Source organism: Mustela lutreola, chromosome 16 (genome assembly GCF_030435805.1).
Source record: "Mustela lutreola isolate mMusLut2 chromosome 16, mMusLut2.pri, whole genome shotgun sequence".
Lineage (NCBI taxonomy): Eukaryota > Metazoa > Chordata > Mammalia > Carnivora > Mustelidae > Mustela > Mustela lutreola.
Window position 1 is genome coordinate 46321488 of NC_081305.1, and position 16806 is coordinate 46338293.

Consider the following 16806-nt stretch of genomic DNA (forward strand, 5'->3'; position numbering starts at 1 on the left):
TGGAGGGAATCTGTAACTGCCCATGTTGTGCTAAGGCATACTGGAGGCCCACCTGTGTAGCACTGGTGTCCTGTGACACGTGTGTGACAGCGTCTGTAGGCATATGTGCTGATCGTGTGTGTGACACCATTGCTCATGACTACTCTGTGCCCTTGGTGACTGTATCCATGAGGCTGGGGTTGTTTGGGACCAAGGCCAGGAAACGGAAATTCAGGCCTCTAGGTGATCTCCATGCATGTTTGATGCTGGAAGGTCCCAGACTCTGTCTGACTGTTGCGTTTGACTGTGCGTTTATGCCCTGAAGTCTGTGTTTGTCTTGTGTGAATTTGGCACCCTTGATACAGCTGTGTGTGACCATGAACCCTGAGTAGGGTAGGCCTTTGTGCAACCCTGACTTGTGCATACTTCAGACTAGTGTCTATCTCTTTGTGTCCTGGTGAACTGATAGTCGCAAGTACCCTGCCAGGGACAGGTGCAACCCCATCAGAACATCCCCAACTTTGCCATCCCCAAGTCCGCACTAGCCCACCCACAGGGTAGGCCTGAGCCCCTGACCACCCGGCCCCCCAACCTGGCCTTGGTAGAGGGAGCGCGGCATTTAAATAACCTCATCTGCATAGTCCTTCCAGGCTGGGTCGCCCAAAATGTTCTTAGACCCGAGGCTGTTAGACAAAAGTCTTATCTGCTTGCGGGGCGTGGCTTTCCTAAATTGCTTTTTTCAGATTCCCACAATTTTTCCCGAAAGGACAGGGTGGAACGGGTCATACTGTGGCATCCCTTTCAGTCTCTTGCTCTATCAGGGATGTTACGCACTTTTTTTCCTCTGTTATAGAAAGTGCTTACGTAAATTACTTACTAATATGTGTATTTACGTACATTTTTAAACTAACTGCGCAGACATTGGCCTATCAGAGCTCTATTCTGGGGCTGCGAGGAGGGGCTGGCCATGTAAATAACATGATTTGCATGCCACTGTCCAGCCCGGCTACACGTCATTCTCCGGCGCTCAGGACTCTGATAGAGTGGGCTGGCCTATGCAAATAACCATATTTGTATATCCCTCCCACGTCGCTTGGCCTAACCCCTGAACTACCCTACCCCCAACTCTTGCCGGATCTAGCCCTTTCTTTTTTTTTTTTTTTTTTTTTTTTTTAAAGATTTTATTTATTTATTTGTAGCCCTTTCTAACAGACTTCTTCCCCTCGCCCATAAGGGGAGGAGTGCAGTATGCAAATGACCGACCCATTTCCCCTATCTCGAGATAGGGGGTGTGTTCTGAACTTCTTCGCTCCGCCCCGCGCGGCTCGCGCCTGCGGACGCACGTTCTTCTCCGCGGGCGCAGTCACGTGCCCACCGGGCGAGGCGGGGGCGGAGCGTCGCGGGAGGTGGGGGCGGGGTATGGCGCGCTGTGCGGCGCTGGGCGGCTGGCACAAACGACGGCGGCGAGGCCGGAGGAAAAAGCTCGGTGAGGAGAGCTCTGGGAGGAAAGGGGCGAAGAAGGCGCTCGAGCCGGGGCGCCGACGCGAGCCGGGCGTAGTATGGGGGCGCGCGCCGGCCGGCGTGGCCGAACGCGGCGACCCCGGGAAGGGAAGGGTGGGGGTAGGGCGTGGGGGAGGGAACGCGCCGGGCACGTTGAGTGCCGGCCGTTTGGGGGGTGGGGTGGGGGCGGAGAGCGCGCGCCGGCGGAGGGGGAGGGGAGGAAGGGGGCGCTGGGTGCGAGCGGTCTGTAGGCCCGGTCTCCGTCGCTTACAGCGCCCCGAGCGGGGAGGCCCGCGCCAAAGCGGCTTGGGAGGGGCCGCCTTCTCCTGTCCGTCCCCGAGTGCGTGAACCCTCCCCCGCCCTTCCCCCCCGTCGCCGTGGACCCTCCTCCCGCGGCTGCCTTCCGTCTGTCTGTCTGTCTTAGGCCCTCCCTTCCGTCTGGGTGTGTGTCAGCCGCCGGCAGGCTTCCTCCCGTTGGGCTTAGGTTGACCCTTCCGCCCCGTTCTGTCCGGCTGTCTCAGGACCGCCCTCCCAGCTTCTCCCCGGTCGGCGTTTCCGTCTCTGGGCCCCCCATTCTCTTTGTCTCTGGGCTCCCCGGTTTGCTCTATCTGTGGAGCACCCCGTTCCCGCCGTGTGTCTCTGGAATCCCCAAGCAGATCTCCCGCTCCCCACTGCTCCGGCATTCCTTTCCTACTTCAGTTCTCCTGCGTCCTTTCTGTTTGCTGTGTGTCTGTCTGAGGATGCCCTCCCCCAGCCCCCACCGCGCTTCTGTGTCTTTGGGTCATCTCCCCAGCTTCACTCCTACGGCTGCTTCCCTCGCTGCCTCTTCTCTTCTTGATTGCACCACCCCCCACAGTTCCCATGATCTTCTCCCCAATGTGGCCTCAGGTTTTGGGGGACTGTGTAGCCTAGTCTGCCCTATTGCGCTGCTGCCCCTCACCCCACCTCACTCGAGTGCCTCTGGTTCTTCTCACATTCCCTTTTTTTCCTCTCTCCCCCTTCAGCCACCCTGACGGGTCCTTTCCCAAGCCCCTAGGGGCAGCAGAGGACTTGGGGACCAGCGAGCACCCCCAGGGCACGAGAAGAGCCTCTGCTGCCTGCCCTGCCTCACCCTGCCCTACGCCAGGCTCAGCCACCCCGGCCCCGGGCTGCATCAAGTGGAGGAGGCAGAGGCGGAGGAGGGTGGCACCATGGGCCCGGGCCGTGCCCTCCATGCCCGGGGGATGAAGACGCTGCTGCCATGGACAGCCCGTGCCAGTCGCAGCCCCTGAGTCAGGCTCTCCCTCAGTTGCCGGGTTCCGTGTCAGAGCCCTTGGAGCCTAGTCGGGCCAGGATGGGGGTGGAGAGTTACCTGCCCTGTCCCCTGCTACCTTCCTACCACCGTCCAGGAGCACCTGGTGAGGCCTCGGCGGGGAGTGGGACCCCCAGGGCCACAGCCACCTCCACGACAGCTAGCCCTCTGCGGGAGGGCTTCGGCGGGCAGGATGGTGGTGAACTGCGCCCGCTGCAGAGTGAGGGCGCAGCAGCACTGGTCACCAAGGGGTGCCAGCGACTGGCGGCCCAGGGGGCCCGGCCCGAGGCACCCAAACGGAAGTGGGCAGAGGATGGTGGGGATGCCCCAGCACCCAGCAAGCGGTCCTGGGCCAGGCAGGAGAACCAGGAGGCAGAGGCTGAAGGGGAGGGCAGCATGGGCTGCGGCAGTGGCAACGGCGAGGCCAGCGCAGGGCTGAGGGAGGAGGTGCTTCCCACTGCACCCGAGCGCCTGGCCCTGGACTATATCGTGCCCTGCATGCGGTACTACGGCATCTGTGTCAAGGACAGCTTCCTGGGGGCAGCACTGGGTGGTTGTGTGCTGGCTGAGGTGGAGGCCCTGAAGCGGAGTGGGCGCCTGCGCGACGGGCAGCTGGTGAGCCAGCGGGCTATCCCGCCACGCAGCATTCGTGGGGACCAGATTGCCTGGGTGGAAGGTCATGAGCTTGGCTGCCGAAGCATCGGGGTCCTCATGGCCCACGTGGACACTGTGATCCGCCATTGTGCTGGGCGCCTGGGTGGCTACGTCATCAACGGGCGCACCAAGGTAAGGCCGCAAGGGCCTTGAGTGGAGGGGCCCCTTAGCACTTGCCTTCGAGGGTACCTGGTGCTCTGAGTATCAGTGCCCTTGGAGGTAGGCTTGTGGGGTCACAGAAAGATGCAGGCAGCACCAGTGGAGTAAGTGTCGGTGCTAGAGTTGGGTTTGGACTCTCCCTTACGGTGGGCACTTTGGGGGTCTGTGCGCTTTTTCTTTCCCCATTTGCCTTTCTTTTCATCTATCTGTCTTGTCTGTCCTTTCAGGGGCCTGTCTCTGTTCTGTCCGTTTGGTCTCCCAGGCAGGAGAAGCAGGAGACATAGTGGGGAGGGTGGCAGTGGTGAGACCCGTGCCAGGCTGAGGGAGGAGGTGCTGCCCACGGGCTTGGGGCTGGACCACTTTGTGCCCTGTGACATCTGTGGCCTGGACAGTTTCCTGGGTGCCTGTGTGCTGCCCTGGGGGTGGGGGTGTTCTGTCCTTCATCTTTCGTATGCTTCCCCATTCTGATGCTTGTCCTGTATCCTTCCTGTCTGTCCATCACTGTGTTTTTGTCCATTCTGACCTTTTCTTTCTCTGTTTTGTGTCTCTTCTTGGTTTCTTTTATTCTTTTTTTACAGTAGTTGTTAACCAGGTTTTTTTTGGGGGGGGTGGACATGGGCTTTTTTGAGAATTCGCTGAAACCACAGATCCTTTTTAAAGAAAAATGCTCGTTTGTCCAGTTTATGGGCAGTCATCAGTGTCTCTTGAGCCTCTAGCTGCCCGTTTGAGAACCTAGGTCAGGAGCTCTCCACAAGACAGTGGTCTTTTGGGGCTTTCTGGCCTTCTGACACAATAATTCTCTTCATAGAGGGGTGAAAGGGCTCTGGCCTTGAGTCCAGGACAAGTGTCTTTTGGCCAAGGCCCCTGCAGGGAGTGCCTGCTGCACACCAGTGATTACTGGCTGATGGCAGGGCTGTTTGCTTTGCTCAGGGCATGTGGCTGCGCTCCTCATGTCTCCCTCCTCCCTCCAATCCCATCTTGGGTTCTGCCTCTGTACAGCTTCTGTCTCCGGCTGGAACTGGCTCAGGGACCCAGGCTCCCTCGGGCCAAGGCCAGCATCCTCCCTGTCCAGCTAGGACTTGTCCTACTTCTCCCTGCCTCCTGTTACTTGATAGCTGGAGAGTCAGAGGAGGCCTTCCCTGGGCTCTGCTCCTGTGCAGGCAGGAGTGATAAGAGGGAGCCTCCCTGGCTTCAAGGGGCTCAGCATCTTCACCCCAGATCATGCATCCTCACAGAAGGGAGTGTGAGGGGAGAGTGGGAGAGCTGAATGGCCCATGGCGGCACGCTTTCCTCAGCCTCAGTTTGCTTATCCACAGGATAGGAAAATACAGTTAAGTCCCCAGCTAGTCTTTGGTAGTTTTAGGAGGGGAGGGCGAAGTAGATTGAGCAGATGTTTCCCCCTTGGTGCCTTGGATGTGGTTTGGGCCAGGGCCCCGGCTAGGATTGTGGGCTTGGGAGGGTGGTTGGGACTATTTTAGCTCTGGGTGACTTCTGTTGTCCTGGGAGGTAAGAACAAACCTGGCTAGACTGAGATGGGCAAGGGAGCCAACCCGGTCACTGGAGTTCCTCTTAGACACCCCCACCAAACCCATAAGACACCTGTTCCAGGCTTCCCCACCTTCAACAGGCAACCTCTGGACTCCCTCCCCGGGCTCTGAAATAAGAGTGTGGTGTACCGAGGTGGGTGGTCACAGAGGTGGTCAGGGCCCACATCACCGGTGTGGCTGGAGCCAGCCCCAACCTGCCTGTTGGTCACTCCGGAATGGAGCTCCTATGTTCTGTTCTCCCAGCTGTCTCTAGTCTCTCTGCTCTGCTGACCTGCAGGTGGGAGAGAGTTGGCTCCGCTGGCATCAGGGACAACCATAGGGGACCACAGGGAGAGCCTGGTTGGCTTGGTTGCCCTTTTAAGAGCAGCTTGGAGGTGGGGCCTGCTGTCATTGGCTCAGTCCCCAGTTTCTACTGGACTCTGGGGGTGTGGGTGTGGGTGTTGGGGCTTTTGGCATATTGTCACTAATAGCCTTTTAATTCTTTAGTCTCCTGGCTGTGATGCTAGCTGCCCCTTCTCTGAGATGGGAGGGTGAGGAGCAGCCTTTTATGTTATTCTGCTTGTTGTCCTTTTCCCTTGTGGGGGCAGGAAGTAGGTGCTTCTCTGTGGCCAGAGGATACCCCCGCCTTCCCTACCAAGGTGTATATGTGGAGGGATTGGTGGGAGTTTAAAGGGCCTGTTTCTCTGTCTAGGCTTCATGCATGACCCCCCTTCCACACCAGAATACAGACACTGTCCCTGCCTGCACGGTGGGAAACCCTGTGTGAGGGTGTGCAGGGCAGGATGCCGTGGAGGCCCGGAGACCCAGAGTGCTTTCTGTAAGCAGCTACTGCCTGGGCACTAGGGAGACACTCCTGGCCCCAAGGGCTTCCACGGGACTGCCTGTTGGGCCAGTACTAGGTAAACAAGCGTCCCGACTGATCTCACATCTTGGGGGGGGGGTGGATATGGAAAAATGAGCAGAGATGCCTTCAGCTGAAGTACTCAAGGTACCCTTTGATCTGAGATGTGAATAACAAGGAGCACCAGGGGATGTGTGACCCAGGCAGGGGCAGAGGCCTTATGGATGAGCGTGGCCTGGTCAGAGATCAGTTAGGAGGCCTGAGAGGCTATAGCGGAGTAAAGGCAGTGGTAGCAGAGATTGGTGGCCTTGGAGGCTGAGTCTGTGGGATGTGGTGGGGGTTCTTGAAGGGATTGAGCAGTGAAGAGCTGGAGGAAAGTGTCTCTGGCTACTGTGTGGAGGTGGACTGTGAGCAAGAGGCTGCAGCCCTGGACCCGGTCGCCACCCTTGTGCAGACCCAGCAGTCTCTGCTTGGATTCTCTCTGGGGAGGGCAGTGAGTCACTGCAGGCTCCCTGGGCATGGCCACTTTTTTCTCTCCCAGTGAGGTGGTTGCTCAGAGCACTGACCCATTTGTAGGGAGTGAACAGTATAGAGAAGGTTCTCCTGAACCTGGGGATTGTGGGGGCCAAGGTCTTGCCCAAGTGCCTCCAAGACTCTCCACTGCTGGGTGGCCTTACTCAGCTGCAGGCCTCCTGGCCTCTTTCCCAGGGCGGGTGCTGGGGTACTTCGAGTCCACACACGTTTAATGCAGAGCTGTGGACTGCTCATGCTGGGGAGAGCCTTGGGAGTACCATGTTGGAAAAAGGCTGAGAATTGAGTCGGCCTGGCCTGCCCGGGAGTGCTAGGCCAGCCTCCTGTTTGGGCAGCAGATGCCCATCTTTTTGATCAGGAATGTTTATCTTAGGGCTGTTTTTCGGGGCTGCGGCCCACAGGTATAGCTGAACGTTAGTGGGGAGCAGCAGGTGGCAGCTGGAATAAGTGCGGGCAAGGTGTCAAGACAGAATGGTCCACAAGCTGGAGAGTCTGCACGCCAGTACTCCCCTGTTTGCCTTATACAGCCCTCCTGAGTAGTTGAGGGTAGGACGGGGACTCTTTTTTAAAATGTCATTTCAGCCTGTCCTTTGTCTTTCCATCATGTGACAGGCACTGTGCTTGGTGCCCTCCCAAACATTTGTCTTACTGAATTCCCACAACTGCCTGTGAAGTAGTTTGTCAGCTCCATTTCACGGATGAGGAACCTGAGGCAGGAAGCGTAGTCTCCCACCTGATGTTACTGCTGGTGTGGTAGGCATCACTGGGCCTTGAAGCTGCGAGTTGGGTCTGAAGGAACTTGTGGGCCCTTTCCCTCCCTCCACATGCACTTTTCTGGTGGCTCCCTGCTAAGAAACACCGAGGACTCCACGTGGTCAAGGGGGACGACAGCCACCAGGGAGAGGAGGTCAGAACCTGTGGCTAGACCTGTACACACACAAGCCACGGTCTGCGGGGGGGTCAGGAATCGCCAGGTCTGTAAAGCAGAGGAGGCGTTCATTAGTTTGTTGAACGGGTGAGGCCATTGAGGCTCGTTCAGGTCATGGGACTGTCAGGGGCTACCCAGCAGGTTGTCCTTGAGCTCAGATTCTAGTCACAGTGGGGGTTTTGATACTTGTTTATATGTGTAGGAAACACTTTATCTAGTGGGGTTTTTTGGTAGTCAGGGGCAGCAGTTCTCAACATTGCTGTTCTCAACATTACGGTTATTTGGGGAAACTTGAAAAATTCCAGGCTCCACCTTAGACCAAGTATTTCTGAACCGCTGAGGTGGGCCTGGGCATCAGCATCCCAAGTGATTCTATGCTGAAGCCAAGGTCAAGAAGCCCAGGTGCAGGGCTGTGAGGCCACATCCCTCCATCCCTCCATGTAAATTGGTTTTATTCTGAAAGGTCTGGTTGGAGCAGGGAGTCAGGTTATCTTTAAAAAGTCAAACCCTCAGTTACTCATCAAGCGCTGTCTGGGTGCCAGGCTCTGGCCGTGTGTGGGGAGGGGGCTGTCGCGCCCCAAGAGCTAAGGTTCCTTGGCTGACAAAGAAGAAAGTCTGGGCGAGAGTCCTTGGAGGAGTCTGGGGAGAGATGAGGGGCTATGAGGGGTGAGAAAGAGGAGGTAATGGCTGCCTCCCCAAATATCCCTGCCTCGCCCTCTAAGCCCCTCCTGTCTGTCCGTCAGGCCATGGTGGCGTGCTACCCAGGCAACGGACTGGGGTACGTGAGGCATGTTGACAATCCCCACGGCGACGGGCGCTGCATCACCTGTATCTATTACCTGAATCAGAACTGGGACGTCAAGGTAGGGGGTGGGAGAGTGAGGGTTGGGGTGGGAGGGAGGATAAGGTGGCTGCATCCCCTCCATTTTGTGCTTCTGGCATTCTCCCTTTCCTCATATGGGCCCAGAGCGGGGCAGTGCAGTGCCGCCTGCTGGCTGGCTCCCTCTTCCTGGGCAATGGCACCATCTTGTCTCCAGCTGACCTGGTGGTGGCAGCACTCTCATCCCATTTCTTGTCTCCAGGAGTTTCCTGCCTGCCTCCATGGTGGTGCAGACTCTGGCTGTCATCACTCTGGGAGCCTGAGTGGTGGGAGGGAGGGATGTGTGCAGCCATCGGAGCACAGGGGGCAGGGGGTGCAAGGCAGGGGCTACAGGCCTTGCATCCACCATCTCTTGCCTCATCCTCTGGCCTGCCCTCAGGTGCATGGCGGCCTGCTGCAGATCTTCCCTGAGGGCCGGCCTGTGGTTGCCAACATCGAGCCCCTCTTCGATCGGTTGCTCATTTTCTGGTCTGATCGGCGGAACCCCCACGAGGTGAAACCAGCCTATGCCACCAGGTATGACTGGTATTTGGGGGGACGAGCTCAGGTCTGCTCTGTGCCAGCAAAGTCTTGTCCGACCCCAGGAGTGGCTAGGAAGTGAAGCGCTGAGAGGGGCTGAGGTGGGACAGAACCAGGCTCAGAAGGGTGAACTGTGGTGTCACTGTGGATGTGGTGGCTGGAATTGAAGACAAGTGTCGCTAACTGCCCTTCGGGGCTGTTTTGGTCCCCAGGTACGCCATCACTGTCTGGTATTTTGATGCTAAGGAGCGGGCAGCAGCCAAAGACAAGTATCAGCTAGGTACCTGCTTCCCAAATGGCATCCCCTCTCTCGAGCCCTTCCTATTCCATGTACGTCACACGTCCAGTCCCTTACCCACTTCAGTCTCTTCCTAAATTTTGCAACTCCTTTTTTCTCTCCTCTGTCCTCTTCCCTAGACAGCCCTCTCTTGGCACCCCCAGCATGTGGTCCTCTCCTCCATCTTCCCGCGTTTTTCTTGGCTTCTGGGTCCCTTCCCTGATGACTCCTGTCTCCTCTCATCTCACCCCTAGCATCTGGACAGAAAGGTGTCCAAGTACCTGTGTCACAGCCAACCACGCCCACCTAGTGGCCAGCCCCAGAGCTGCATGGACAGACAGCTTGCCCTGACTTCGGGAGAGCCTTCGGCCCCGTGCTGCCGGCCCAGTAGCCCACCATCCTTGGTGCCTGCGCCCTTTACGCCAGCGCTGCTGCTTCCAGCTTTGCCTCTGTCCTGCCTGGTGTGGAGGGCTCCCTCTGATGCTGAGGACCAAGGAGGAAGAGAGACGTCTGCTGCCCTGGGACGGGGGCTGGGCTTGTGACCTGGGCTTGTGACCTGGGCTGGAGCCAGTATTGGGAGCGGCCATCGCTGGAGCTGGGGCCCTGTGGCTAACCCTGTCTGGCTGTGCTCCTCTTGGACGTGGAGAGTTGGAAGGAGGCATTGCCACCTCCCACCAGGATCCCACCAGGATGCAGGATCGAGGGCTGGGGATGTCACGGCCTCTTACTGGCAAAGGTTTGTTGGGGGGACAATATCCCCAAGCCCCGCACTCCCCCAGCCTGGAATGTGAAGTGACTCCCCAGCCCCTATGGCCATGGCACCTTGTGGACTAGGCCGCCACTGCGTGGGCAGGAGAAAAGGTGCACGGGGGAGCATGGGCGTGAAGAGTCCTGTCAGCCAAGAAAGAAATAAAAGTTTACCTCAGAGCTGCAAAACGTGATTCTCCCGCTCCCTCTTACTGGTAAGGAGACCTGTCTGTCTGCGGTTTGGGGCCTTTATTGACCAAAGCAGGTAGGGAGGTCTGGGAGCCAGTGAGCAGAGGGCTGCTGAGCCCGACTCAGCGGGCCACCAGCCGGAGCTGGAAGGCTGGGGGGATGTTGCCCAGGCCTGTGCACTGCGGGGTGAGGTTGATGTCGGTGCGGCTGCCCACAGGGAGCAGGCAGAACCGCTGGAGGATGGCGGTGAAGAAGAGGAAGATCTCCGATCGTGCCAGGCCCGCGCCCAGGCACATCCGCTTTCCTGAGGACACGGGGATGCAGGGTGGGAACCACGCCCCTCCCAGGCCTGCCCAGCCTTGTCCCCTCCCTTCCTGGCCCAGACCTGGGGCAAAGGGCATGAAGGCATCGTTGCTCTGGAACTTGCCCTTGTCGTCCAGGAAGTTGGTGGGGTTGAAGCATTCTGGGTCTTTGAACTGGGTGGGGTCCTGGTGTGAAGACTTGAGCACAGGAATCACAAAGGTACCCTGGGGGCAGGGGTGCACAGGGGTTACCCGTGGACTTGGTTATAGTCATCCAAGACCCCATTTAAAAGCCAGTGGGAAGGTGGGCCTATTTTCCCTACTCCTAGGGCCGTGTGACTCAGCATTGCACGTGCTCAGGGCTGATGATTTTGGCTGAAGGTCTCCCAGGCCTGCAAAGAATCCCCATGCGTGGGCACCTTGGGCAGAAAGTAGCCGCGCAGGTGGGTGTCCCTGGTGAGGGCACGGGGCAGCCCCAGTGGCAGCACACTGATGAAGCGCTGGATCTCGTGTAGCACGGCATTGGTGTAGGGCAGGTGCTCGCAGTCCTCTAGCCTTGGGGTGCGTGTCCGCCCTACCACTGCATCCAGCTCGGCCTGCACTTTGGCTGGGGGTGGTCAGAGGCTGTGAGCTATGCATTCTCAGGCCCCTAGCCATCCCCACACCCATGCCACCTCATTCCAGGCTTTCCAGCTCCCGGACCTGCCACCTCTGGGTACTTAAGCAGAATGAGGAGCCCATAGCGCAGAGTGGTGCTTGTGGTCTCAGTGCCACCGAAGAAGAGATTGTGTGTTGTCATCACCAACGTCTCCTCCTGGAAATGGCTTTCTGGGTCTTCCTGTTCCTGCGGACAGAGATGGGTGTTTTGGCTGTCTGGCACCTCCTGGTGGGTGGCATGGGGGGTGGTTTTAGGGTAGCAGACCCGCACCTTACTCATCTGATCCAGGAAGCAATCGATGAAATCGCGGGGCTCCCCAGGCTGCCGCGTCTGCTGGTGCCACTTGATTTGCTCAGAGATGAAAACCCGAAGCTTCGTGAAGTTTCGAAAGATTCGGTGGTGTGGGCCTGGGAGCCACTCAAGGAGGGAGGGGAAAATGTTGTACATCTAGGGGGACAAGACCGCAGCAGGACCTTGAGCAAGTGCACTAGTTCCCGTGCAGGGAGACTGCGCCAAGACTTTGATGTTCTAAGTTCTAGAACTCTTCTCTTCCAAGACTGATCCAAGGTTGGTAGGTCTGTGTACCCTAGGTTTGGCATAGGAGGGAGGAACTGAATCTGGCCCTCTCACCTCGCCCCATCTGGAACTCATGATGCGGAAGTTGTCATGGAAGAGGTCCAGGAGCCTCAGGAACTCTGGGTCCTCATAGCCATAGCGGTTCCCGAAGACCACCGAACAAATAACGTTAGATACAGCATTATCCAGGAGCCGTCGGGGGTTGAACGGCGCTCCTGGGAGGGGGAACGGGACGGGGTCTTTTTGTGGTGGCTAGGCCTACTGACTTCTTTCCACTACAAATGCCTGCCCACCCACCGCCCCTGCTTTTTAAAGATTTTATTTTTAAGTAATCTCTACACCAAACCTGGGGCTGGATCCTACAACCCTGATGGACAGTCGCTGGCTCTGCTTACTGAGCTAGCCAGGCGCCCTGCCGTGCCCCTTCTTGATCTTTGGCCACAGCCGCAAAAAACCCCTCTCCTTTCCCAGGCCGCACCAATGGTGGCTTGAAATTTGCCAAGCAGACAAGCTGCCTCCTCCAGGATGCGCTCCTCTATGGTCCGCGTTCCCAGCCCGAACTCCTTCAGTGTTCCCAGTGCAAAATTGCGCAGCGTCCACCAGCGCGGCCCGTTGGAAAATAAGATGCCTAGGGAAAGCAGAGAAAGGGCGGGTCGGGGAGCTGGCCACGCCCCATCCCGGCTCTGTTGGGTTTTGGAGCCGACTTCCTCGCGACCCTTCAATTCTGCGCTTTCTGTTGCTCTCGGTTGCAACCCCAGCCTTCTCGGCCCTATCCACGCGTTCGCCCCACCACTGCTGGTCTCCATCCCTGACCAGTGCTTGCTCGCTTTGCTTGAGCTCTTGGGCTCTTCTCTTCCTTCTATTGGCTGGACCAGGAACCAGCCCCTCCAATTCGGCTTCTACATTTTAGCTCCGCCCCACCTTCTCGCTCTTTGCCTTCACTGGCCTTCTCGTTCGGCCCCGCCCCATCTCCTGACCCCGCCCCTTATCGCTCAAACTGGGTGGTCCTGCCAGCTCTTCCGCCGCCTGGGACTCACCGTTTCCGCGAGTGAAGTGCTGGAAAACAGCCATGGCCCCGCGGCCGGAGAAGGCATCCGCCTGCAGCACTAATGCGTCCCGCAGCGCAGAGTAGCCGCACAGCACCACTGAAGGGCGCGGGCCCAGCCGCACTGTGAACACTGGGCCCCAGCGGCCAGAGAGCTACGCGGAGCGGGTGCTCAGCGGGTCCTGGTCGGGGCTCCTGACCCCGTCCTCCACCCTAGAGCCCCCGCCACCAGCTCCCTCTTCTTTCCGACCCAGAGTCCCCATGTCATCCCCTCATTACTGACGGAGGAGGTCAGATCCCCATCTCCTTCCTTCCTCCTCCGCAGGAGTCCAACGCCCCAGCTTCCTCTTCCCTCGGGATCTGCAAGACCAGGGCCCGAGCCCTCTGCACCCACCGAAGTAGGCGTCTGGACTGTCGGTGGTCTCCTCCCCACCTTGAACCAGGAGAGCAGACCTCTCGGCACCCCTTCCCCACAGCCCGCGACCTAACTTCTCACTCTAGGCTCCTCCCTGAGGACCCCAGAGTGGGGGGAGTAGGGGTGGGGTGGGGAGGGAGGGATCCGGGTCGACTCTGCCAGGAAGTCAGCCCCACTGGCCCTCTCCTCTCTCAAACAGATATCCAGGCTCCCAGCTTCCACCCGTAGTCTCCTCCTTTCCTGGAACACAGGGCTCCAGGTCCCTCAACCCTCCTCAGAACTCAGGGGTTGGAGCCCTCAGCTGTCTTCAATCAGAGCACCAGGACTTCCAGCCCCGGAGCCCACTGTCGGGCTCTATCTACCTCCATGAGCGCTTGGTCCAGGCGTCCAGGCTCCAGCTGCAGCAGGTTCCCCAGCAGTGGGAGTGGCGTTGGCCCCGGGGGTAGGGACCCCCGAGTCTGAGTGCCCTGGGCACCCCAACCCCGCCTGGCTAGGGCCAGCAGCAGGACCAGCAGCAGCAGCAGCAACGCTGTGACTCCCATGACCATCGTGCCCTCTATCGTCCATGCCTGCCCCCCTTTGCCTTTATTTGATTCCCTTTGGGTCTTGGGTGGAGCTGGGTGGATACCAGGAGTGGGTATGGCTGCTCATTTTGCAGATTCCCCCACCCAAGGTCTCCACCCAGCCCCCCAGCTCTGTCATTGTCGTGCCAGGCACAGCCGGCCCCATTTGGCAGCTTTGTTGCACTCGCATTTCCATGTCAATATACTCTACTGAGTCCTTGGGTCCTTGGGGTCCATCTTCCTTGGCCCAGAAATGTGCATTACTGAATCTTCTGGCCGCCTTGGGGCCTATGACCCCCTAAAAGCCATACCCTATAACTTTGGATTCCTAAATACATTCCTGACTTCCAAACACACTTCTAAAAACACCCCTGGTGATATACCCATTAGCCTGGCCCTCCTGGGCCCTGTGCTTGCGATTCCCAGGGACAGGCCCCTGACCCCTTGTCACTTCCATGCCCTGGCTCTTAAAATGGTGTATGCTGCACCCGTACACTGTTCAGGAAGGCGGCTCACCCTCCCACGGACCTTTGCCTGACCGGATCCAGCCTTCCGCCAGGTACCTGGCACAGGGCCCAGACCTGGCGAGATTGTGGGGGCAGCACAGCTTTTGGGACTGGCCTTGTTTCTGGGAGTGTCTCTCAAGGTCTCTGTCTCTGTTTTTTATTTCATCTCTTCCTTCTTTGTTCATCTCTCTCTTTCCACCTCTGTTTTACTCTGCCTGCTTTTGTTCTTTTCTGTATCCCTTGGAGTTTCTCTTTCCCTTCATCTCCCACTTTCCTGTCTCCCTGCCCTCTGTCTCTACCCTGGGTCTCCGGATCTGTCAGGCTTTCTTTGTCTGGGAACCCAGGTGACAGGCAGTGGGTTCAGGGCAGGACCTCTGCTCCAGGGCACTGACTCCACAAACAGTGGGGGGTTGGTGTGGGGTGCCCTCCCTGGGTCCCACCCAGCCCATTTTGTCAGACTCTCTGATGAGCCACTCTCTCTGGGTCTCTTCAAGAGCTGGCATTTGTCCTGCTCGTTTCAGTATCCCCAGCACAAAAACAGTGCTCGGCACACAATGGGTGCTCAGCAAATGCATGCTCTCTTTATCCTGATTTGTAGAGCAAATGCATGCTCTCTTTATCCTGATTTCTGTTTCTGTCTTTATCTTAGACTCTGTTTTCCTCCGGCTCTCTTTTGCTGAATCCTTGTGACTGTCTCTCTCCTTGTCTGTCTTTGTGTCTTATTTTTTAAGGTGCCTGTCTCTCTAGCTCCCTTTTCCTTCTATTCTCAGATCTCTATCTCTTTTCATCTCTGTTCCTCTCAACTTCTAGCTCTGCTTTAGAATTTCCTTGTCTTCCTTCTCTCCGGGCAGCTGTCTCTGCCTTCCTGTCAGTGTGTCCCTGTCTCTCTGTCTCACTCCCAGTCTTGGTTTTCAGGATCTCTCCCGTCTGTTTCTCTGCATCTCTCCATCTCTCCTATCTCTCTCCATCTCTTTTTTTAGTACTTCCGTGTGTTTCTCTTTGTTATTTCTTTACTATGTCTCTTTGCTCTTTGCTATTTCTTCCTTAGGACCTTGGAGTCTCTCCCTCTCTCTCTCTCTACCTCCTTGTCCCTGCCTGGGCCCTTGGGGCAGACTCTGTGGTTGGCTTGTGCTGGCAACAGTTTAGGGATTAAGGAGCTGACGTCTTGTGTGGGGACTGCCTATAATTTTCAGTAGAGCATGTCCCAGCTTCTGGATGGCCTTGGGGAGACCCTGTTTAGGGTAGGGCAGGCTCACCAGGGCCACCTCCACCCATGGCTGGGGGGCCACCACCGCTCTGCCTGCCTCTGGCCCTGGCTCCATGGAGCTGAAGACACCCAGTTCATTGAGAAAAGCTTCTGTCAGCAGGATGTCAGGCTGACAAAACCAACCCCAGGTTGGGAGGCCCCATGCCCCAGAGTGCTGTCCCCACCCCAAAGGGAAGAATTGCAAGACAAAGGGATATTCTTCATTGCTCTTCCTCTCTGGCCTTCTCTGGCCATTTCTGTTGCCTTCTTTGTCTCTCCTCTTCTCGCTGTCTCCCCATTTCTCCATCCCTGCACCCTCTGCTTTCCTCAGTGTCTCTGACTTGTGACATGGAAGGGAGCAGTGTTGGAGTCTGAATTCTGTTCCCAGCCCTGCCCACTTCCGACTGTGTGATCTTGGCCAAGTCATTTCAGCTCTCCAAGTCTCTAAAAGTGTATAATGTGGGACTCTTGGGTGGCTCAGTCTGTTGACCATCTGCCTTCTGCTCAGGTCATGATCCCAGAGTTCTGGAATAGAGCCTCCCGCTGGGCTCCCTGCTAAGTGGGGAGTCTGCTTTTCCCTCTTCTACCCAGTCATGTTTTCTCTTGCTGTCTCTCTCTCTCTTAAATAAATAGATAACATTTTTTAAAAATATATAATGGGGGCGCCTGGGTGGCTCAGTGGGTTAAAGCCTCTGCCTTCAGCTGAGGTCATGATCCCAGGGTCCTGGGATGGAGCCCCGCATCGGGCTCTCTGCTTCGCAGGGAGCCTGCTCCCCGCCTCTCTCTGCCTGCCTCTCTGACTACTTGTGATCTCTGTCTGTGAAATAAATAAATAAATTCTTTTAAAAAAATAAAATAAAATAAAAAATAAAAAGTATATAATGGGGCACCTGGGTGGCTAAGTGGGTTAAGCCTCTGCGTCCAGCTCAGGTCATGATCTCCGGGTCCAGGATCGATTCCTGCATTGGGCTCCCCGCTCAGTGGGGAGCCTGCTTCCCGACCCCCCCCCCCCTGCCTCTTTGCCTACTTGTGATCTTTGTCTGCCAAATAAATAAAATATATTTTTTAAAGTATATAATGCTTCTTTGTCCTATAGGGAGTTTAAATGGGGGCATTTAGAGTGAATAGGAAGCAGTGTGTGTTAAGTGTCATTTTTCAGTCTTTCATCTGTCCCGTTCTCCCTGCTTCCATCTCCGTCTCTGTACAGCACCCGCATCTCTAGCAGACTCGTTCTGTGTATCTCTGGGCTTTCTGTCTTTTTCTCTACCTTGGTTTCTCTGCCTCTCTGTCGTCAAGCTGTCCAGCTCTTACCCCAGGAAATAATTTCTTCCAGTTTCTAGCCACTCTAAGGGCGAGGGTAGAACTAGTCAATTCGGTCTCTCCTGTACAGTCCGACATTCCTTCTCCCCGTCCTAGGGGGCTGCCCTCCTCCCTGTAATTCAGTCCAGGCAGG

General features: G+C 57.2%; 2 protein-coding genes across 5 annotated transcripts; one reads left to right on the forward strand and one right to left on the reverse strand.

The window, feature by feature from the left end:
- The first annotated feature begins 1324 nt into the window (after positions 1-1324).
- EGLN2 (egl-9 family hypoxia inducible factor 2) lies at positions 1325-10042 on the forward strand. 4 transcript variants are annotated; one of them, XM_059151905.1, is made up of 6 exons: positions 1326-1465; positions 2484-3556; positions 8174-8293; positions 8690-8826; positions 9042-9109; positions 9361-9561. In XM_059151905.1, exons 2-6 carry the CDS (start codon positions 2720-2722, stop codon positions 9414-9416), a joined length of 1218 nt encoding a protein of 405 aa, XP_059007888.1. In that variant the 5' UTR covers positions 1326-1465; positions 2484-2719; the 3' UTR covers positions 9417-9561. The 4 variants fall into 4 exon arrangements, with proteins under 4 accessions (XP_059007891.1, XP_059007888.1, XP_059007890.1 ...); XM_059151906.1 differs by lacking the exon at positions 1326-1465 and adding an exon at positions 1707-1819; XM_059151907.1 differs by lacking the exon at positions 9042-9109 and having other exon boundaries at positions 9361-9609.
- A 45-nt stretch (positions 10043-10087) lies between these two features.
- Positions 10088-13717, reverse strand: LOC131817962 (cytochrome P450 2F2-like). The gene is made up of 9 exons (XM_059151909.1): positions 13401-13717; positions 12616-12778; positions 12057-12206; positions 11633-11793; positions 11273-11449; positions 11047-11188; positions 10764-10951; positions 10428-10569; positions 10088-10346 (listed from the first exon to the last, which is right to left on the reverse strand). The coding sequence occupies exons 1-9, from the start codon at positions 13584-13586 to the stop codon at positions 10165-10167; spliced, it is 1491 nt and encodes a 496-aa protein (XP_059007892.1). The 5' UTR covers positions 13587-13717; the 3' UTR covers positions 10088-10164.
- Between the last annotated feature and the right edge of the window lie 3089 nt (positions 13718-16806).

Bases quoted from the DNA above. Each gene is read 5' to 3' on its own strand.
- EGLN2 (XM_059151905.1), top strand. From the start codon at position 2,720: ATGGACAGCCCGTGCCAGTCGCAGCCCCTGAGTCAGGCTCTCCCTCAG. The intron at 3,557-8,173 runs GTAAGGCCGCAA...TCTGTCCGTCAG, and splicing joins TCATCAACGGGCGCACCAAG to GCCATGGTGGCGTGCTACCC. The intron at 9,110-9,360 runs GTACCTGCTTCC...TCTCACCCCTAG, and splicing joins CAAAGACAAGTATCAGCTAG to CATCTGGACAGAAAGGTGTC.
- LOC131817962 (XM_059151909.1), bottom strand. From the start codon at position 13,586: ATGGTCATGGGAGTCACAGCGTTGCTGCTGCTGCTGCTGGTCCTGCTG. The intron at 11,450-11,632 runs GTGAGAGGGCCA...TTGTCCCCCTAG, and splicing joins TGAGTTCCAGATGGGGCGAG to ATGTACAACATTTTCCCCTC. The intron at 10,570-10,763 runs GTGCCCACGCAT...CCCTGCCCCCAG, and splicing joins GCGGCTACTTTCTGCCCAAG to GGTACCTTTGTGATTCCTGT.